Source organism: Panthera uncia, chromosome C2, assembly GCF_023721935.1.
Source record: "Panthera uncia isolate 11264 chromosome C2, Puncia_PCG_1.0, whole genome shotgun sequence".
NCBI classification, from domain to species: domain Eukaryota; kingdom Metazoa; phylum Chordata; class Mammalia; order Carnivora; family Felidae; genus Panthera; species Panthera uncia.
In genome coordinates, this window is record NC_064810.1 from 149,054,150 (window position 1) to 149,071,216 (window position 17,067).

Here is a 17,067-nt window from a genome sequence, read left to right on the forward strand (position 1 = left end):
CTGGGTGGCTCAGTTGGTTGAGTGTCTGACTCTTGATTTCAGTTCAAATCGTGATCTCATGGTGTGTGGGATCGAGCCCTGAATCCACCTCTGTGCTGATGGCAAGGAGCCTGCTTGGGATCCTCTGTCTCCCTCACTCTCTGCCCCTCCCCAACTCGTGTGTGCATGCACACACACAATAAATAAATAAATGAATAAACAAACAAACTTAAAAAAAAAAAAAAGACCCCCCCCCCCCCAGTGGGGGGAGACGCTAGGTCATCGGTCATCTCCTCTGGTGGGGGCTGCAGGGCTGACACCTGTCCTGGACTCAAGGAGACAGGGCCTCAGGGCTGGGGTCTGCGTTTTGCCATCCCTGCTTCTCACCTGTTACAGTCTTCTCGAGGACCAGCTCCCTCATCAGTCCCTGTGGCCCCAGCGGGCAGGGAGGGGTCGGCAGGGGGAAGGGGAAGGAGCTGATCCTGGCCAGATCCTGGCTTCTGCTGTGATAACAGCTCGGCTGGGCGCATGCGAGGCCTCTTCCTGTTAGGGCCATAATTTTGAAACGAAACTAAGTCCCACCCAACCTGGCATTCCCCTAAACTTGACCTGATCCCACTGCAGCCGTGGGCAACACCGTGAGGGCCCATTGACCTGCCAAACACACCAGCTGCCTTCCTTCCTCCCCCTCCCCCTCTCTCAGTCCCTCTTTTTCTCCCACCCCACCCCTTAGCCAGGGTTCTAGGGCTCTGAGCCAACACCTGCCCCCCAGAATCCTCTCTCCACAAGGGCCGAGGGGCCACCGCCCCAACCTAAAACACCTCTCTGTTCACAGACCTTCATCGTGCTGAATAAAGGCAAGACCATCTTCCGGTTCAGTGCCACGAATGCCTTGTATGTCCTCAGTCCCTTCCACCCTATCCGGAGAGCGGCTGTGAAGATTCTGGTTCATTCATATCCTTTGCGGTCGGTCCGTGCTGTGCATCTTCTCTGGGCCCCACGAGGAGGTGGGCAGGGTGTTTAAGGCTGAGAGCAGGGCCGTCCCGAGGGCCCAGGCAGCACAGTCATCACCTGGTGGCCGGTTGGGTGGGCAGGCTCTTGGGCCCCACCCAACACACCTGCCGAGTAAGCCTCTGCGTTTCAACAACCTCCCAGGGGATTCTCAGGCACGGGAAAGTTTGGGAAACCCTGCTTCTTCAGGAGAGAAACGTCCTGGAAGCCAAGCTACTAAGGGATCCTTAGTAGGGATCCTACTAAGAAGACACAGGCCTGTCAGGGTCCCCTGACTCCGATATTGGCTCCAAAGTCCCCTCCCGCTGCCTCCCCACCCCCTTGCAGGGACGGCAAGCAGGTCACCGGGGCTCAGCCAAGGAGAAACCGCTTCCCGGTAAAGAGGCCTCTGGTGCAGTCACACGTGGGCATCCTTCGAGGGAGGCGACACTTGCTTTTTGATTAGGTGTTGACAAAATGTTTGCAGTTTCAGAGTTATCTCAAAGAACTCCGGTTAGCGTTAAATTATATAAACCGCAGCCTAAAAAAGCTGCCGGCTGTGGAGGAGCGCTCTGGGACTGCTGCAGTGTAATAAGGGACGGGACTGGCCTCGGGGCCCCAGGGGGGCCTCGTTCCGCCGCGTGGGACGTGGGACGTGGGACGGGGCGCCGGCACCCAATCGCGGCGGTTCTGCGGACTTCGGGAAAGGGGCCCCACAGATGGGGAGGCGGGCAGGCGGGGGTCCGGATGCAGCCGGAGGCATCTGCGTCTCAGTGCGCCCGCCTGGGCACCCTTCCTTGGGCTGGCAGCTGGCTGGGCTGTTAATCGAATCAGGGCCGCTGGGCTCTGCGGCGGTGCGATGAGTCGTGGGTGTGGCAGGCGGGCCCAATAGCCCTCCCCGAGGGCCCCCCTCCGTTCCCCACTCTGGATGGACCTTTTCTGAGGCCAAGGCAAAGACCCGTTCACCTCTGGGCAGGGCAGGAGGCTTCGGGAAAACACCCTGCCCCGTGTCCGCTAAGAGGCGGACAGCTCAGGGGCTTCTCCTGCCCAGGCGGGGATGAAGGGTGCTGCTTCCTGGCTCCACTTGCTGCCCACTTGTGCCTGAGCCTCACCCCAGGGGTTAAGCCGAGGGGCGCTTTGCCAGATTTGCTCTCTGCGCGCAGCCGCGCTCTCCCCTCCTCCCGCTGGCTCCTGCCTTTCTCACAGGGCTCCAGAGACCCGTGTGTGTCCAGGGAGAGTCTCACCCGCAGCCCCAGCCGCGGCTGTGGCAACTGCAGGATGGTCTCTAGGGTGGACAGACGCCGTGGGGGAAGGGCCATATTCCGGGGACCGCCTGCCCTTCAAAGCGAGGCGCCAGTAGCTCGAGATTGAGTTTTGAGCCGTTCTGCCCACTGCTTCTAAGCACCCCATAGATGCCCGGGCACTCTGCTGGGCACCGGGGTGTAGGGAGCTGAATGAGACTCTGTGCTTGGCCCCTTGGGAGTTTTGCAGTCCCCCTAAGAGTGATAAGACAGCTACAGGAACGGTTGTGGTTGTCGTTCCTGCCAGCGTGTGGGCACAGCCTGGTGGGGACAGCGCAGCGGGAGGGAAGGCCGGCCTTCTTGCTCGCTCTGAGCTGGTCCCCGCCTCACTCCAGGGGCGGGGCCTCCCTGAAAGCATTCTCCGGCTCCCACCTGGGGCTTCTCCTGCAGGTATCTAACCAACCCAGCACTGTTTGGCAGCCGCAGCGGGCCCCCAGGGATGCGACAGCAGCCCCAGGATTCCTCCTGCAAGGCTCTGGGCCGGGCGGGGGCGGGGGTAGGCAGATGAAGCCAGGGAGGCAGTCGGGACACTGGAGTCCCCAGCCTGGCCAGTGTCCATGGAGCAGAGGCCCAGCCTGTGGGGTGCTCGTTCCACCCGGCGGGACCCACCCTGAGGCCTCAGCGCCGGCCTGTGTCCCCCAGGGTCGCTGCCCCAGGGAAGTGGCTTGCCATCATTGAGGCCCCGCGACGGTCTCCCAGGGGCTGCCTTGACAAGCCACTGCGTGGGGATGGGAGCGCTCTGCTGGTGCGCCCCCTGGTGGGCTCAGTGCAGTGGGGGAGAAGAAGGGTCCAGATCCACAGGATTTGGGAGCAGCCTCCGTGCCCTTGAGCCTTGCCATTCAAAGAGTGGGGCACAGACCAGTGACGCCCGCATCACGAGGGTCTTGTAAGACCTGCCGAATCTCGGGCCCCACCCCACCCCTTGCATTTTCGCCAGGGCCCCGTGATTCGGGCACACGCCGCCCTGGGCAGTCGTTTACAAGTGTCGGTCTGTGAGGGCCCCATCATTTAAAATGCCGATTCCTGGCCCTTTCCAGACCAGAATCCCCGGTGGGAGGCCTGGGAGTCCACTAGCTTTCCGTGTATTCCTTTTCTTCGTAATTGAAACATAATCCACATGCCACACAATTTATCATTTTAAAATGTACCATTTAGCGGATTTTAATGTATTCCTAAGGTTGTGCAACCATCACCGCTCTCCAATTCCGGCACATTTCATCACCCCAAAAAGGAACCCTGTGCCCATTAGCAGTCGCTATGCGTTTCGAATGCACACAGATTTCGTGTTTTGAATAGTGAGTTTTCACTCTGCTGACATTCCTTTGTATTGTGGTAAAACACACACACACACACACACACACACATACACACACACCCCAAAATTTAGCATCTCGAGCCATATTTAAGTGTACAGTTCAGCAGTGTTTACTATATGCATATTGTCACGTAGCAAAGCTCTACCTAACCCTTCTGCGTCTTGCAAAACCGAAAGTCTGCACCCATGGTCGGCTCCCGTTTTCACATCCGCTGACACCCACCGAGCCACACAGGTGCGCATTTCTGCGCCGGGCCCTTCGGAAAGGGCAAGGGAGCAAAGACAAACTTAAGACAGGGCAGGAGGGCAGCCCCTGCTCTCAAAACCCACTCACTAGTAACAGTCCGGGCACTCACAGGGACGTGCTAGCGAGCGCCCCGTAATTCAGCCCAGCTTTGCTCTGTGCTCCGCCCTTGCAACGTGTCCCTGGGAAGTGGCCTACAAAGTAAATATGGGTATGTAGAATTATTTTTTTCCAATGTATTTTTGTTAGAATCCTGCAGGATGTGTTCCTGCCAGAATCAAATAAAAGAAACCAACTGAACCCCCGATTGCACCGCAGCCACATTCAGAGAGGCCTCACGTTCACGCCGAGAAGCTTTCTGCCTTCCTGGGTGCACAGGATCTGTTCACAAAATCCTCCCACGTTTCTCTAGCAGATTCAAATGGGCAATCAAACCACATGTTTGTGTGTGTGTGTGTGTGTGTGTGTGCATGTTCATTGAATAGCACAAATATATGAACATGCCCCCCACGGCATCCCTTCTGTTTGGGAGGGTTTTGGTTTTTTTTTTTTGACCCCCCAGGATCTGAAGATAGACGGGCCAAGTTTCAGGCATTCCCCACCACCCATGCAGGCAGTCCTTGCTGGCATTTTAATCATGAGGCTGGGAGTGGGTGTTTGGGGACAATGACACGACAGGATTGAAGATGTTCAGCTGAGCTCAGACCTCGAGAGCTGGCCTTTGCCTCTGCCCACACACGGGGCCGGCTCAGTCATCGGCCTGAAACTGCCAGACGATGCAAGCAGGTGTGCCCTGGCCGGCTGTGCCCCTGACTCATCCCTCTGGTATCGGCTGCACGCTGAGCTCCATGGGGGACCTGGGGATGCTCTGGGCAGAGTCACGTGGACTCCAAGCACCTCTAGGCAGGAAGAGACCACCCCTGCCCAGCCGTGGGTGCCCGTCTAAATGACTCCTCCAGGAAGCCTTCCTGCCCGGCCCGGCCAGAGGCGGGTGTCGTTTCTCATACCGTCCTATCTCGGAGCTCTTCAGACGCCTCCCTGTCTCCCACCCGGGGCCAGGTACACGTGCTCCTTAGGTCTGTTCTTTAAAATGGCAGCTAATTGGCGATCCTCCCCCGGGTGGCAGTCTGCTCACACTTTACAGAGCCCGTCACTCATTGGCTTACTGCCCTGAGAATGGCAGAAGCCAAGTGCGGGGTAGCATTCCCCCTTGGCGGGTGGGGACCTGAGGCAGCGGGACTCCCCCCAGCCCTTCAGGCTGGACCCTCGGTGTCGTCATGCAGAGACAGGGCAGCCGGGCTCAGCGTGGGGGGCTCTGTGCTGGGCCAGCCGGGGCTCTGAGCCCGGCCGTGCATTGACCAGCTTTGCACCGGTCGTCTGTGGCTGCCGCAAGGAATTACCACAACCGTAACGGCTTAAAACAACACAGATTCATCATCTTCCGGTTCTGGAGGTCAGAAGTCCGAGAAGTTCTCACTGAGCTCTAATCAGGGTATCAGTGGGGCTGGTTCCTTTCTGGAGGCACCAGGGAGAATCTGTTTCCTAGTCATTCCCGGTTTGTAGAGGCTGCACGGACTCCTTGGCTTGTGGCCCCTCCGTGTGCAAAGCCAGCAACCACTGGTGGAGTCTTTCCCACCTGGCTTCCTGTGTCCCTCTTCCACTTAGAAGGACGCTGTGTTGACATTGGGCCCACCCAGACAATCCAGGGTAATCTCCCTTCTCAAGACCCCTAATTTAATCATACCCACAAGGTCCCTTTTGCCATATAAATTAACATTCGTGCTTGTCAGGGATTAAGATGTGGTTGTCTGGGTGGTGGGGGGTGGAGGGCTGCTGTTCGACCTGCTGTAGTCACTAGCAGCCTAGCCTTGTGCCTCAGTCTCCCCCCGTACGAAAGGGAGACCAAATCCCCCCTCATAGAGTTGTGGGGAGAATTGAATTCGTTAATGGTTGGTTACAGAGAGCAGAGCCTGGCCCCTAGGAAGGGCTCAATAAATATTTGCTCTTCAGGGTCGTTCCTTTCATATTCCGGCAGTCACCTGGGATCCCCAGTAGTGGATCCATGGGGGTGAGTAAAGCTGGCTGAGGGGCGAGTTACCTGCCCAGTAAGGAAAGCCTTGGCACAGAGCCAGGGTGTGGGGAACGTATGCATGTGTCAGGGAGAAGGAGTTAGGCTCGGCCCTGGAGACCTGAACACAGGCAGAGGGACGGGCAGCTGTCGGGCTGAGGGACATCCCTCCCCCACCCCCCACACACTCCCACCCCCATCCCCGGAGGGATGTCCTCCCACCAGGGAGGAATCAGGACTTCCTGGAGCCACGGCTCTGAGCTGAAAGGCTCTGCTTTAACTAAGGGAGATTCCCAAAGCCTGATCTTCTTTTACCTCAGGTGAGAAATTGGAGAATTCATTGTAAACTGGGGGTGGGGCTTGGGGTGCTATTTCCTAGTCCCCTAGATTCCCTAGACAGACGACTAGAAGCGCCGAGGGCTCGCACCTAGATTCTCCGAGAGGCCTCCCTCGCCTCCCCTCCCTCCCCAGCTGGGGCAGCGCCGCACTCCCCCCACAAGTCAGCACCCCAGCTCAGCCCAGTCTCCAGTCTGACTGCACCAGGCTCCGGCTCAGACCTTGCAAAAGGGTGGAGCTCTACTGGAGAGGAAAGAGGCAGGCCCCGAGGGCTCAATTACTTCAGCTCCCTGGCAGCCCGTGGGGATCCTGGGGATCGCAGGCGGCCTGCTGCTGCACGCGGGGCCGGGGCCGGGTCGTGAGTCTGGGGGCAGCCAAAGGGAGCCGCGGTCTCAGCCTCTCTTCTTTGGCTGGGGAGGGAATTTGTGAGAGTACCAGAGTGTCCCTGCTCTGGATCAGGCCCCTTGGGGGTGCCCTAGCCCGTAAGCGGCCCAGGGCCTGCCCCTTGCTCCTCCATAGGCCTTGCCGAGGTGAGAGAGACCGTGGAGGTCGGTTACAGCTCCCTCCAGCTTGACACAGCAGAGAAGTAGCCAGAGGGTCGGGGATCACCCAAGGCCTGCGGCAGTTCAGTTCAAGGCCAAGGGCCCAGAAGGATGCCCAAGACGCAGTCCCAGCATTTGAGGAGCTCCCCTTCTCCTGGGGAACAGATGGGCATTGCTATTTTGGGAGCAACCGCACATGAGAAGAGATGCCCAATGCCCCAGGGTGCAGAGGCTGCAGCCACCCAGTAGTCAGAGCAGGCTGCTCAGAGGGGGTGCTCCTGCTCAGAGGGGGTGCTCCTGCTGAGGAGCTTCTTGACAGAGGAGGACGGCACTAGGTGGAGCGTGTGCAAAGGCAGGAAGCAGTTCGAGAAGCGGTCACCTGCACCCTCGGGCAGCGTGTCCTGATGAGGTGTGTGAGTTTTCGCAGCCGAACGTTCCTTCAGCGAAATCCTAGGCCCAAGGCGAAAAGCCTTTGGGGCAGTGGGGGAGAGACCTAGGAGCCCCACTGCCAGGGTCCTCCTCTCCCCCCAGCCGTGGCCCCCGAGGAACAGTTTATAAATCCCACTTCCCCGTCACGGCGCTAAGGACAGCACTCCGACGCGGCCGTGGGTGAAAGCCTCCGTGGTCTGGGTGTCTTCGTCCCTGCCCTCCAGGATGGACCCTCCATGGAACTCTACTAAGGGTGCGGTGTCAGCTGCCGGGTCCCTGGCGGGGGCTGCAGGGAGGGGAGGGGACAGGACCCGCCTGGGTGGGAAGAGGCTGGCAGGGACTGGCACAGCCCCAGTGTGTCCCCCTCGGGGCCCCCGCCTCATCGATCTGGTGGCACCGGCCTGGCGGTAACAACCCCAGGGGCAGGACCCTCGGGTGGGAGTGGCCCGGCCGGCCCCCTGCACGTGGCTTTCCTTGACCTCCGCGCCACATTCTTCAGTATGCTCATCATGTGCACCATCCTGACCAACTGTGTGTTCATGGCCCAGCACGACCCCCCGCCCTGGACCAAGTATGTTGAGTGAGTATCTTCAGGGCCTCTCTAGCCGGCCCCTCCCTCCCTCCCTTCCCAGCCCCTACGGGGGCCCCTGAGGTCACCCCGGTAGTCGCCCGAGGGACTTGCCCACCTGGAGGGTCCTTGGCCCAGCCCCTTCCTTCTCTGGCCCCTCCTGGTCCTGCCGACTTCTCCCCTTGAGCTGTGTCGTCAGGGGAGGAAGCCCTCCGGGTTAGCAAAGTGGGAGATTCCTCCCTGACCCGCCCTAACAAGGACTGAGCACACTGGGGAAGGCTCAGAAATAAAATCCTAATAATTTATCGAGCACTTAGTGTATGCCGGGCCCTGCCACAGAACGGTAAGCCTCATGTCCTTTGACCCTCGGAGCAACCCGATAGGATGGGTACGGCCACTGTCCCCCTTTGACAGGAGAGGAGGCTGGGAATGGGAGGCGCGCCTCGTCCGACGTGACGTGGCTAGGGGGTGTGGCAGCCGGGCAAGGCCCAGCACGGTCCCCATTTCCGCCCTGTCTGTACTGCCTCCTGTGACCGTTTGCAGTTTCAGAAAACCGCTTCTAGTCCTTTCTTCTCAAATGACAGTACCTTGCCCACAAGTTCTAAAGAGACCTAATAGGCCCTTGGGGCATTCGGTGCCGGTTTTCGGGGAACTGACAGAATGTTAGGGAAGCCTCTCTTACCAGAGTGGCTTGCCTTGTGGCTCTCTGTGTTCACACAGGACCCCCAGTGTCCTCGGTGCCTCTGGGATGAGGGAGGTCGCACCAGGGTGGGGCAGCTCCCATTCCAGTCCGTGGGCCACAGCCCTGGCATCCGGGCATTGGGATTCTTCAGCCCAGCCCACCCAGCCTCAGGTGCTACAGCCTCAGCCCACCCTGGACCGTTGTATACACCCTCCTGCAGGAAGTTGAGGACGGGCTGTCTCTAGCCGCGGAGGAGCCGCAGCAAGGGGGAGGGAGTGACGTGATCTGAGTGTCCTCCCAGGGCCGACCCAGCGGCCACCATTTTCCCGGTGAGGTACATGCCCCCAGGTCTGGGGTGAGGAGAGGAGTCGAGGGTCTTCTTTGGCCAAGACAGCCAAGGGGCAAAATGGAAAGTTCAGGTGGGCACATGGCGGGCCCTCAGCAGCGCCGAAGGAGCACGTGGCTGTAGAATTGGCCCGATGTTTGCAACAAAGCTCCGGCTCACGGGGCGTGGCAGAGGCCCCGGTCCGAGGGCTCCGTAAGAGAGGGGCCATCCAGGGCCCGTGGCATGCCTGTGAGGAACCTGGCCGCCCTGGCCTGCGGGCTTCGGCCGCCCTGAGAAGCCCCGCCGGTCTCTCCTCCCAGGTACACCTTCACTGCCATTTACACCTTTGAGTCTCTGGTCAAGATTCTGGCTCGAGGGTTCTGCCTACACGCGTTCACCTTCCTTCGGGACCCATGGAACTGGCTAGACTTCAGTGTGATTGTCATGGCGTAAGTACCTTGCTCTCTGGGCCGCGCCGTGCCACGCCAGGCCGCAGAGAGGGTCGTGCGCACCCTCCCTGGCCCCCGACCGCCGGGCCCTCTCGGCCCCCTACTCCGGTCCGTGTAGAGCTTTGCATTTCTGTAGAGCAGCCCATCTCACTGCTATGGCAAGAGGAAGACAGGACGGACGCCCTGAGCTCATCCTGGTGGGCCGTGGCGGGCAGGCTTACGGGCGCCTCTGTGGCCCCGTGGCAGCCAGGGACATCATTAAGATTCAGGCTTAGCATCCTCTGCCCTTTCCACCAAGGGAAACCAGTGTCACAGCCCCAAATCTCTGAGCCGCTGTGAACAATGACCTGGATTCCCCGGGGATTAAGAATGAATCAGCAGGAAAGAGAAGGAGCCTGGAGAAGTGACCGGGCATCCCCAGGAGCCCATGCCAGGCACACCAGTGCCGTCTCCACTCAGAGACTCCCCATGTGGCACGTTCTAAGGCACCGGTCACTGACATGATCCTCACACCGGCCAGAGAGGTATCGCCGATGGGGATTCCTTGTCCCCATTTGACAGATGAGAAAACAGATGCCAAGGACACACAAGGAGCCTTCCAGAGAGTGAATGTGAATATCCGCGGCCCTGCTGCCGTGCAGGCTGGGGCCTCGCTTCTCTGTCTAGAGAGAGACCCTTGCTGAGGTTGGGCTGACGCGTTCCACTCGGGGTGTGCCGGCGACGGATGCTGCGTTCTGGTGGGGGTGGCTGATCAGGGCGGGCCTCCTGGGCAGGAGTTGTGGCCCGGGCTGGGTCCTCAAGTCCTTTCTGAAAGCCTGATGTGCGCGCAAGACCCCGTGTGCCCAGGCCTGGGCACCACACCTTGGCAGGAAGCCGAGCCTCCGCTCCCCAACTTTTGGAAGCACAGTGTTGGCCCGGCTGGAATCAAAGGTTCAGTTCAGCGCCCACCTTCTCAGACTCTCAGATTCACCACATCCGCCCGTTCGCGACTAGGTCCACTTTGCCCCGGATATGAGCAGTCCTGCTGTCAGCTCAGCCATGCCATGGGGAAGGGAGGGGAGAGTGGGCAGCCGGACCCTGCTGATGGGGCACTTTCCAGCTAGCTGGAGAGTCTGGTGGTTAGAAAATGCATCAGGACCTGTGTTTCTAGGTGCATTGCTTGCAGACCGACTCCAGCTCACCAGCTTACAGGTAGGGGAACTGAGGCTCAGAGAGGTGCTGCCCCTTGCCCAAAGCCAGTGTAGACCTCGGCCTGGGCAGAGCTGAGTGAACAAGGGAGAGCGTAGTGGGGGAGGAAGCAGGACGGCAGGGGACAGCCGTGTGGCTTTGCAGGCCATCCTGCGAGCCCCGGGGGGTGGGAGCCACGGGCAGTTGAGCGGGGAGTGACGTGAGCTAAGCTACATTTAAAAACATTTTTTTAATGTTTATTTTATTTTTGAGAGAGAGAGAGAGTGCGAGCAGGGCGAGCGAAGCAGGCTCCGGGCTCTGAGCTGTCAGCCCAGAGCCCCGATGTGGGGCTCGAACCCACAAACCGCAAGCTCATGACCTGAGCCAAAGTCAGATGCTTAACCGACTGAGCCACCCAAGGGCTCCCTGAACTACATTTTATAAGTTCACCCGGAAGCTGGGGAGCTGTTTCAGTAGCTGGGAGAGAGACAGCGGCTGGGACGAAGGTTTAAGTAGAGGAGCTGAGGAACATAGATTCTGGATGTACTTCAAGGGCTGAAAGAAGACCCCAAGGTGGTTTCGGTTTGGGCAGCTGGGTGAACAGTGTTACCATTTGTTAAAATGGAGGGTGAAGGGAGGAGCTGGCTGAGGGAGGGAGGAAATCAAGGGTCCAGATCAGAATGCATTAAGTTTGAAAGCAGCCAGGGTGAGATATGGAGCAGGCAACTGGATATTCCGGTCTGGAGATCAGGAAAGAGGTCCAAGGTGGAGGTATATATTTAGAAGCCATCAGGGTGCAGATGATGCTTGCAGCCGGGAGACCAGATGAATCATCTAGAGTGAGCATGGCTGGGGAAGGGACAGCGCCTGGGGACCACACCATGGGACGCTCCAGCATCTCGAGGTCAAGAAAGAAGGGGTAAGCAAAGGAGCCTGGAGGGCACTGCCAGAGGGGGTGGAGGAAAGCCTGGACAGAGGACTGTCCTGAAAAGCCAGCTGAGGAGCGTGACTCCACTTGAAAGAAGCCCCGAGAAGGCTGAGGAAGGTGAGATCCACGGCAGGACCGTTGCAGTCCACGACGTGACACCGCCGATGACCGTGACAGCATTGATGGCCTTGGCCAGAGGAGTGAGGGGCCAGAGGAGTGATTAAACAGGGCTCAAGAGAGAGTAGGGCACGTGTAGACATCCACCTTGTGGGGTTGGCTATAAACAGGACTGAACATAAGATGCTGGCTGGGCTTGGGGAGACAGGCAGAGGAACACGAGTAAAGAAGGGAGGTGTCTTTGTAAGGGGGTGCGCATGATCCTGGGGCGGGGGGGAAGGGAAGCTTGGCGTTGGAGGGGGATGCGTCGCAGGAGCAAAGCCCTTGAGCTGGCCCGAGGGCTGGGAGTCCAGGGCCCAGGTGGAGTAGGGCACTGGCCTTAAGAGCCGGGAGAGCAGAGTTTCAGACGGATTGGTAGAGTCGGTGATGAGAGAAGAGGAATTTCTCTTCTGATTGCTTCTATTTTCTCCACGGTGAGAAGCGGGATCATCAGCTGAGAACCCAGAGTGGGGAAGAATGTCTGTGGTTTGAGGAGAGAGGGAGCCCTCTCCACGCAGAGCCGAGACGTTGCACTGACTTGGGAAGGGGGTGGGATTCCCATGCCAGGCCCAGGCCCCGGGGTGCCCTGTGGGAGGCGGGCAGTGATCCATGGGCCCCCTGAGGGCCTGGTGTCACAGGAAGGGGGCTTTGGCAGGACAGGACACGGCATCTGCGTGAGTCTTTCCGACCTTCCCATCCTGGAGCCCAAACAGGACTGTGTCACAGCAGCCGTGCTCCCAGACCCTGGGTCTCTTGTTTGACAGTGGGAGCCAGGCTTTGGCCTGTCTTCAGCCCATGTCTCTGGGAAATGTTCTGCACGACCTCGGGCCTTTAGCAAGCCCTGCTGCCTCGTCTCATGAGAGAATCTCGGTCTCGACCCCCGGCCCCCCCCTCCCCAAGGACACTGCCTCTTCCGCTTGGCATCATAGAGCAGCTAGGTGTGCCTCACCGAGGCCTGCCTGCCTCCCCTCTGTACCGGGGCCAGCGGTGACAAAGCAGAAGGGAGCCTCAGAGGCCAGCAGGCTATTTCCAAGTTCCTGAGCATGTCACAGAAATGGCACTCACTTCCCCTGGGGCCGCATGGACCCACCGGAATGTCAGGTTTCTGCTCCAGGCTGGATTGGCCTGGCAGCTTTGAATGACGGCGGTTCTGCCTTATGAACACAGGGACTGCCGTGGTGATGCAGCGGCATGCATCCTGCCACAGCCAAAGGGGTTCGGGAACGTGGGGCTCCCAGGATAATCAGAGGAGCCTTGGGTGGCGGAAATGTTGGAGTCAATGAGACTCCCCATCCTCCGTGGTGCAGATGGGGAACTGGGGCTCCGAGGGAGCCTACCACTTGCCCCAAATTATGAAATGAATCAGCAGCAGTGCGGGACTAAAACCAGGTCTCCTTACTGGAGAGGCACGGAGGTCTGAGGTTTCCGGCCAGGTTTCCACCTGATCCCTCCCTCACTCAGTGTAGAGGCTGTGGGAGGGTCTGGGTTGCCAGGAAGCCTGCCAGGCGGCCCCCTCCCCCCCACCCGGCCCCCGGCCAGAGTTCTTCCCGGTGCCCCTCCCGGCTGGGCATTACCTGCCAGTTAGCAGAGCCTCCTACTTCCTGGGGTTGTTATGGAAACCGAACCTGGAGGGGAAGGGAGGCAGGGCAGAGAGGAGAGGGTGGGATCTACCTCTGCCCAGCAGCAGCCCTGGTGGGGGGGGGGGGTCTGCATTGATAGGAGGGCTACACCGGAAGGTGGGGGTGGAGCGGGAGGGGGACCAGGGGGGCCGTTGCTCTCGGTTCCTCAGCTTCCAAAAGGGCACCCCCTGCCCTCGGGCTGGTGTGCCAGCGGGGAACCCTCACCCAGCACCCTCTGCTCTTTCAGGGCCCACGATCACCACCCCAGCTGGCCGCCCCTGCCCGGCAACGTGGCCAGAGCACAAAGAATAGAGTGGCTTGGAGGAACGCTTTGCTAGCCTCACAGGGGCAGAGCTGTAGCCCCAACCCGGCCACTGATGAGCTTGGCCCTTTGCCAGACACAGGGTCTCTCACCACACACCTCGGGGCCCCAAGAGAGGCCTCGTTGGAGGTCTAGGGCCCCCCCCCCAGGCAGAAGGAGCCAGGGCACATAAAAGGGACAGCAGCCCCCCATGTCATAGACACGGCCAGAGACACGCAGAGCCCTCACCCAGCCCCACGTCTCACCTTCGAGACTTCCTTCTCAGGATTGCTCTCCCACACGTGTGCTGCCTTCACAGACACACGGCCACCAGCCCCACTCCCGTTCTCAGCCACTCGGCCGGCCTTAAGCCTGCCGGGAGGGAGCACACGCCTCGGGATCTTGGCTCCTCTGTGCTCAGTACCAGCTGCTGAGGAGGCAGACGATGAATGGAGGGCGAGCCTGAGGGTGTGGGGACAGCGGGACAGGCACAGACAGGCAAAATCCAAGCTTCGCACAGACAGGGCTTCCCTGGAGACGTGGGGGGACACGTGGGACCCGTAAGGGACGAGAGCGGAGACGCAGGGACGGTTGACTCTCTCCGATCTGCACGGCACTTTGCTCACTCCCTGTGACCAGAAGAGACAGCCTCGAAACCAGTGTCCTGAGCAAGAAGAGCTTTTGGCCCCGGCCACGCTCACTTGTCCGGCAGCAGGAAATGGGGCCCAGAGCCACCGGCAGGCTGAACCCGTGGATTGCATGTGATGGCAACCTCAGCCGTGTTCTAAACCTGACAGGCTTGTGGCAGCACCACATCTGGATGGAGAGTCCAAGCCTGAGAGGAGAATGGGGGGCAGAGGTTTGGGGATCTGCGTCATCACGGAGAATGGAATAGCCGTTACAAGTAAAGAGGGAGCTTGGACCAAATGAATAGGTGTAGATGGGCCAGAACAAGGGAGGTGACGTCTACTCCGCATCGGATGTTGGGGCTGCCTCTGATTGCCGCACCAGAGAAAGATTTACAAGCTGAAGTAGCTCCAGGGGGCGGCACCGAAACCACACCACAGAAGGGATCTGGCGTAGCCAGAGGGAAAGCTCTGAGAATGTGTCTGCTGACTTCCCATCTCCGAAGGGATGTGGCGAGTTAAGGAGGGAGCAGGCATGGGAAGATGGGAGGGCCATATGAGCGAACATGGAGGAAGCTGGTGTGAACCGAGCGTCCGAGCTGGACCAGGCGGGACCCGGCTGGCTCCAGGACGGTGCCCTGACACAGCCGACCGAGTCCTTCCCTGCCGACACCCACAGCCCAGAAGCAGATACAGAAGCTCTGAGCGAATGGAGGGGCCCGGTGGTCCAGACTGGCAGACTGATTCCAGCTGCACTATCAGCCCACCCTTGACACTCACCTGGCCTCGCTGGCCTGACATCCTGGGCCTGATGGCACTCAGCCACCAGGTCAGACACACTTGGTTAAAAATCAGATATCCTGAGTCCCCCGTCCTTTGTTAAACATCAGACACCGTCGCTTAAATGTCAGATACCCTGGATGTGAACTCTTTGGTTAAATATCACAAGTCGCTTGCCAAGGTCCCGACGGCCCTGGTCGCACACCGTCCATGCAGCTCTTAGACACCCTGGTCACGTGGCCCATCCACGCATGCCCTCACACTCTGGGCAGTCCCCTGCCCCCCAGAGACCGACTCCTTCCCTCTGTGCCTGTGAGGACCACGCACGGATGTCTGTCCAAGCTGTAGGTAGGATCGCCTCCGTCACCCGGCCCTGCCGAGTGTCCCTCGGGCCCAAGCAGACCTAGAAGGCTGCTCACTCCTGAGGTCGCTCCTCCTGTGAAGACCCAGGGCCATCCTTGGGAGTCTCCGGAGGTCTTGGGGTGAGACTTGAGGGGGCCTCGGCCCTCAGAGATGCTGCTGTGCCTCCATGATGATCTCAGCCAGGACCCGAGGATCCCACGGCTCAAGGCAGCCAGGCACCAGCTGATCACAGATCCCAGAAGATGCGGAACAAAACCAGGACCAGAAACTGGGCTCCCCTGTCACCTGGCCTGATACCCTGGAAAATGGTTTCCCTATCCACCCTGCTGTGTCCTCAGCCTCAGACCCCGCCATGTGGCTTCGTGTCGGCATCCCCAGTGGCATGGACAGTGAGGCAGGGTAGTCGCCTCCTGGGGCCGGTTACGGGACCGTCACCGAGAGAGCCGCCTCCTGTATGGGGCTTCCCGTGTGGACATCCTTAAGTCACCTCACCGAGGTCCTGGCGTCAGGAGGGTTGAAATGAGGAGGAAAGCTTGAGGGAGCCCTGGGCCATCCGGAGCCCTCCCTGTGGGAGGGGGAGAAGGGAGCGGGCTGGTGGGGGAGGGCCGGCTGAGGTGCTGCTTTGTAATTCCCAATAACTGTGGTTTGATTCTGCAGGTATGTATCAGAAAATATAAAACTAGGCAATTTGTCGGCTCTTCGAACTTTCAGAGTCCTGAGAGCTCTAAAAACTATTTCAGTTATCCCAGGTAAGATGCCCAGGTTTGCCTCTCAGATCTCAGCTACAAGTGACTCTCTCTCTGTCTCCCCTCCCTCCCTCCCAACCGTGTGTCTCCTATTGGCCTGTTGTCACTGTCTTGTGTGTGACTTTCCCTTGTTACAGATACACAACTGAATTTGTGGACCTGGGCAATGTCTCGGCTTTACGTACCTTCCGAGTCCTCCGGGCCCTGAAAACTATATCAGTCATTTCAGGTGAAAATCAGGTTAAACGCCAAGGCTGGAGGGACACACTCAGGCCTTCCCAGCCACCCGGGGGCCAAGGCAACCGTTGGGAAGGCCCCTCCGAATGTGCCTGTCACCAGAATACCTTTCCCAGAGCTTGGGTGGGGGGGCTGTCGGCGGCGGATACGGCTGTCCCCTCAAAGCTTCACAAAACGTCTTCGGGGCTCCCCACCCCGGCAAAGCCCACCTTCACAGATGCCAGGGGGGCACACGGCACCCCTGGCAGGTCCTGCATTGAACCCAAATTCTTCCCGAGATAGTGATGTCCTTCCCAAAGTGAACTCAGTGCTTTGAATAGCTAAACGCTTGTATATGAATTGCTTCCACCTGAAGCATCGTCCTCCAATAAGGAAACAAAAAAACTGGACTTGAGAGAAACCGCGCACACACACACACACACACACAGAGCCAAAAAGGAAAACTCAGGGCTGAGTGCCCGGTCCGACATTGTGCCCCCTCTGGTGACATAGCAGCCACCGCCGCTGCAGCCTCCTTTTGTGAGACAGCGTGTACTCTGTGGACAGGTGTCATCGGGCCTTGGCGTCTAACAGCCCTCACTGCATGGTGCGGTAGAGGTTTAGCAAACCGTGCATGGTAGCCTCAGGAAGAAATTCTCCTCGACAGATGTTGGCAATTGTACCCGGGAAATCTAAGCCCGGATGGCCTCTCTAGAAAGCCAGGCCACCCCATCCATCCAGGAAGGCTCTCAAGAGGCTTATGATGATTTCACAGCCCAGAGGGCGGTGCCCAGAGGTTCCTTCCAGGGCCTTTTCTGGATGCAGCCACAATCAGAACTGGAGAAGGCACTTGGTTTAAGAAGGCAGCTAGAGACAGGTTGGATGCCGCTGATCTGGGGAGGTATCAGAGCCGAGGGTAGAAGTAAGTGAACCAGAT

The 17,067-nt window shown here is 59.3% G+C and overlaps 1 protein-coding gene across 1 annotated transcript in view; it reads left to right on the plus strand.

Moving 5' to 3' along the window:
* The window catches only part of SCN5A (sodium voltage-gated channel alpha subunit 5), a 94,599-nt gene that overhangs the window by 17,439 nt on the left and 60,093 nt on the right, over positions 1–17,067 (plus strand). Inside the window, exons 3-6 of the mRNA XM_049628989.1 lie at positions 815–933; positions 7,695–7,784; positions 9,100–9,228; positions 16,052–16,143. Coding sequence (XP_049484946.1) covers positions 815–933; positions 7,695–7,784; positions 9,100–9,228; positions 16,052–16,143 — 430 coding nt within the window. The remainder of the gene's footprint in view (positions 1–814; positions 934–7,694; positions 7,785–9,099; positions 9,229–16,051; positions 16,144–17,067) is intronic.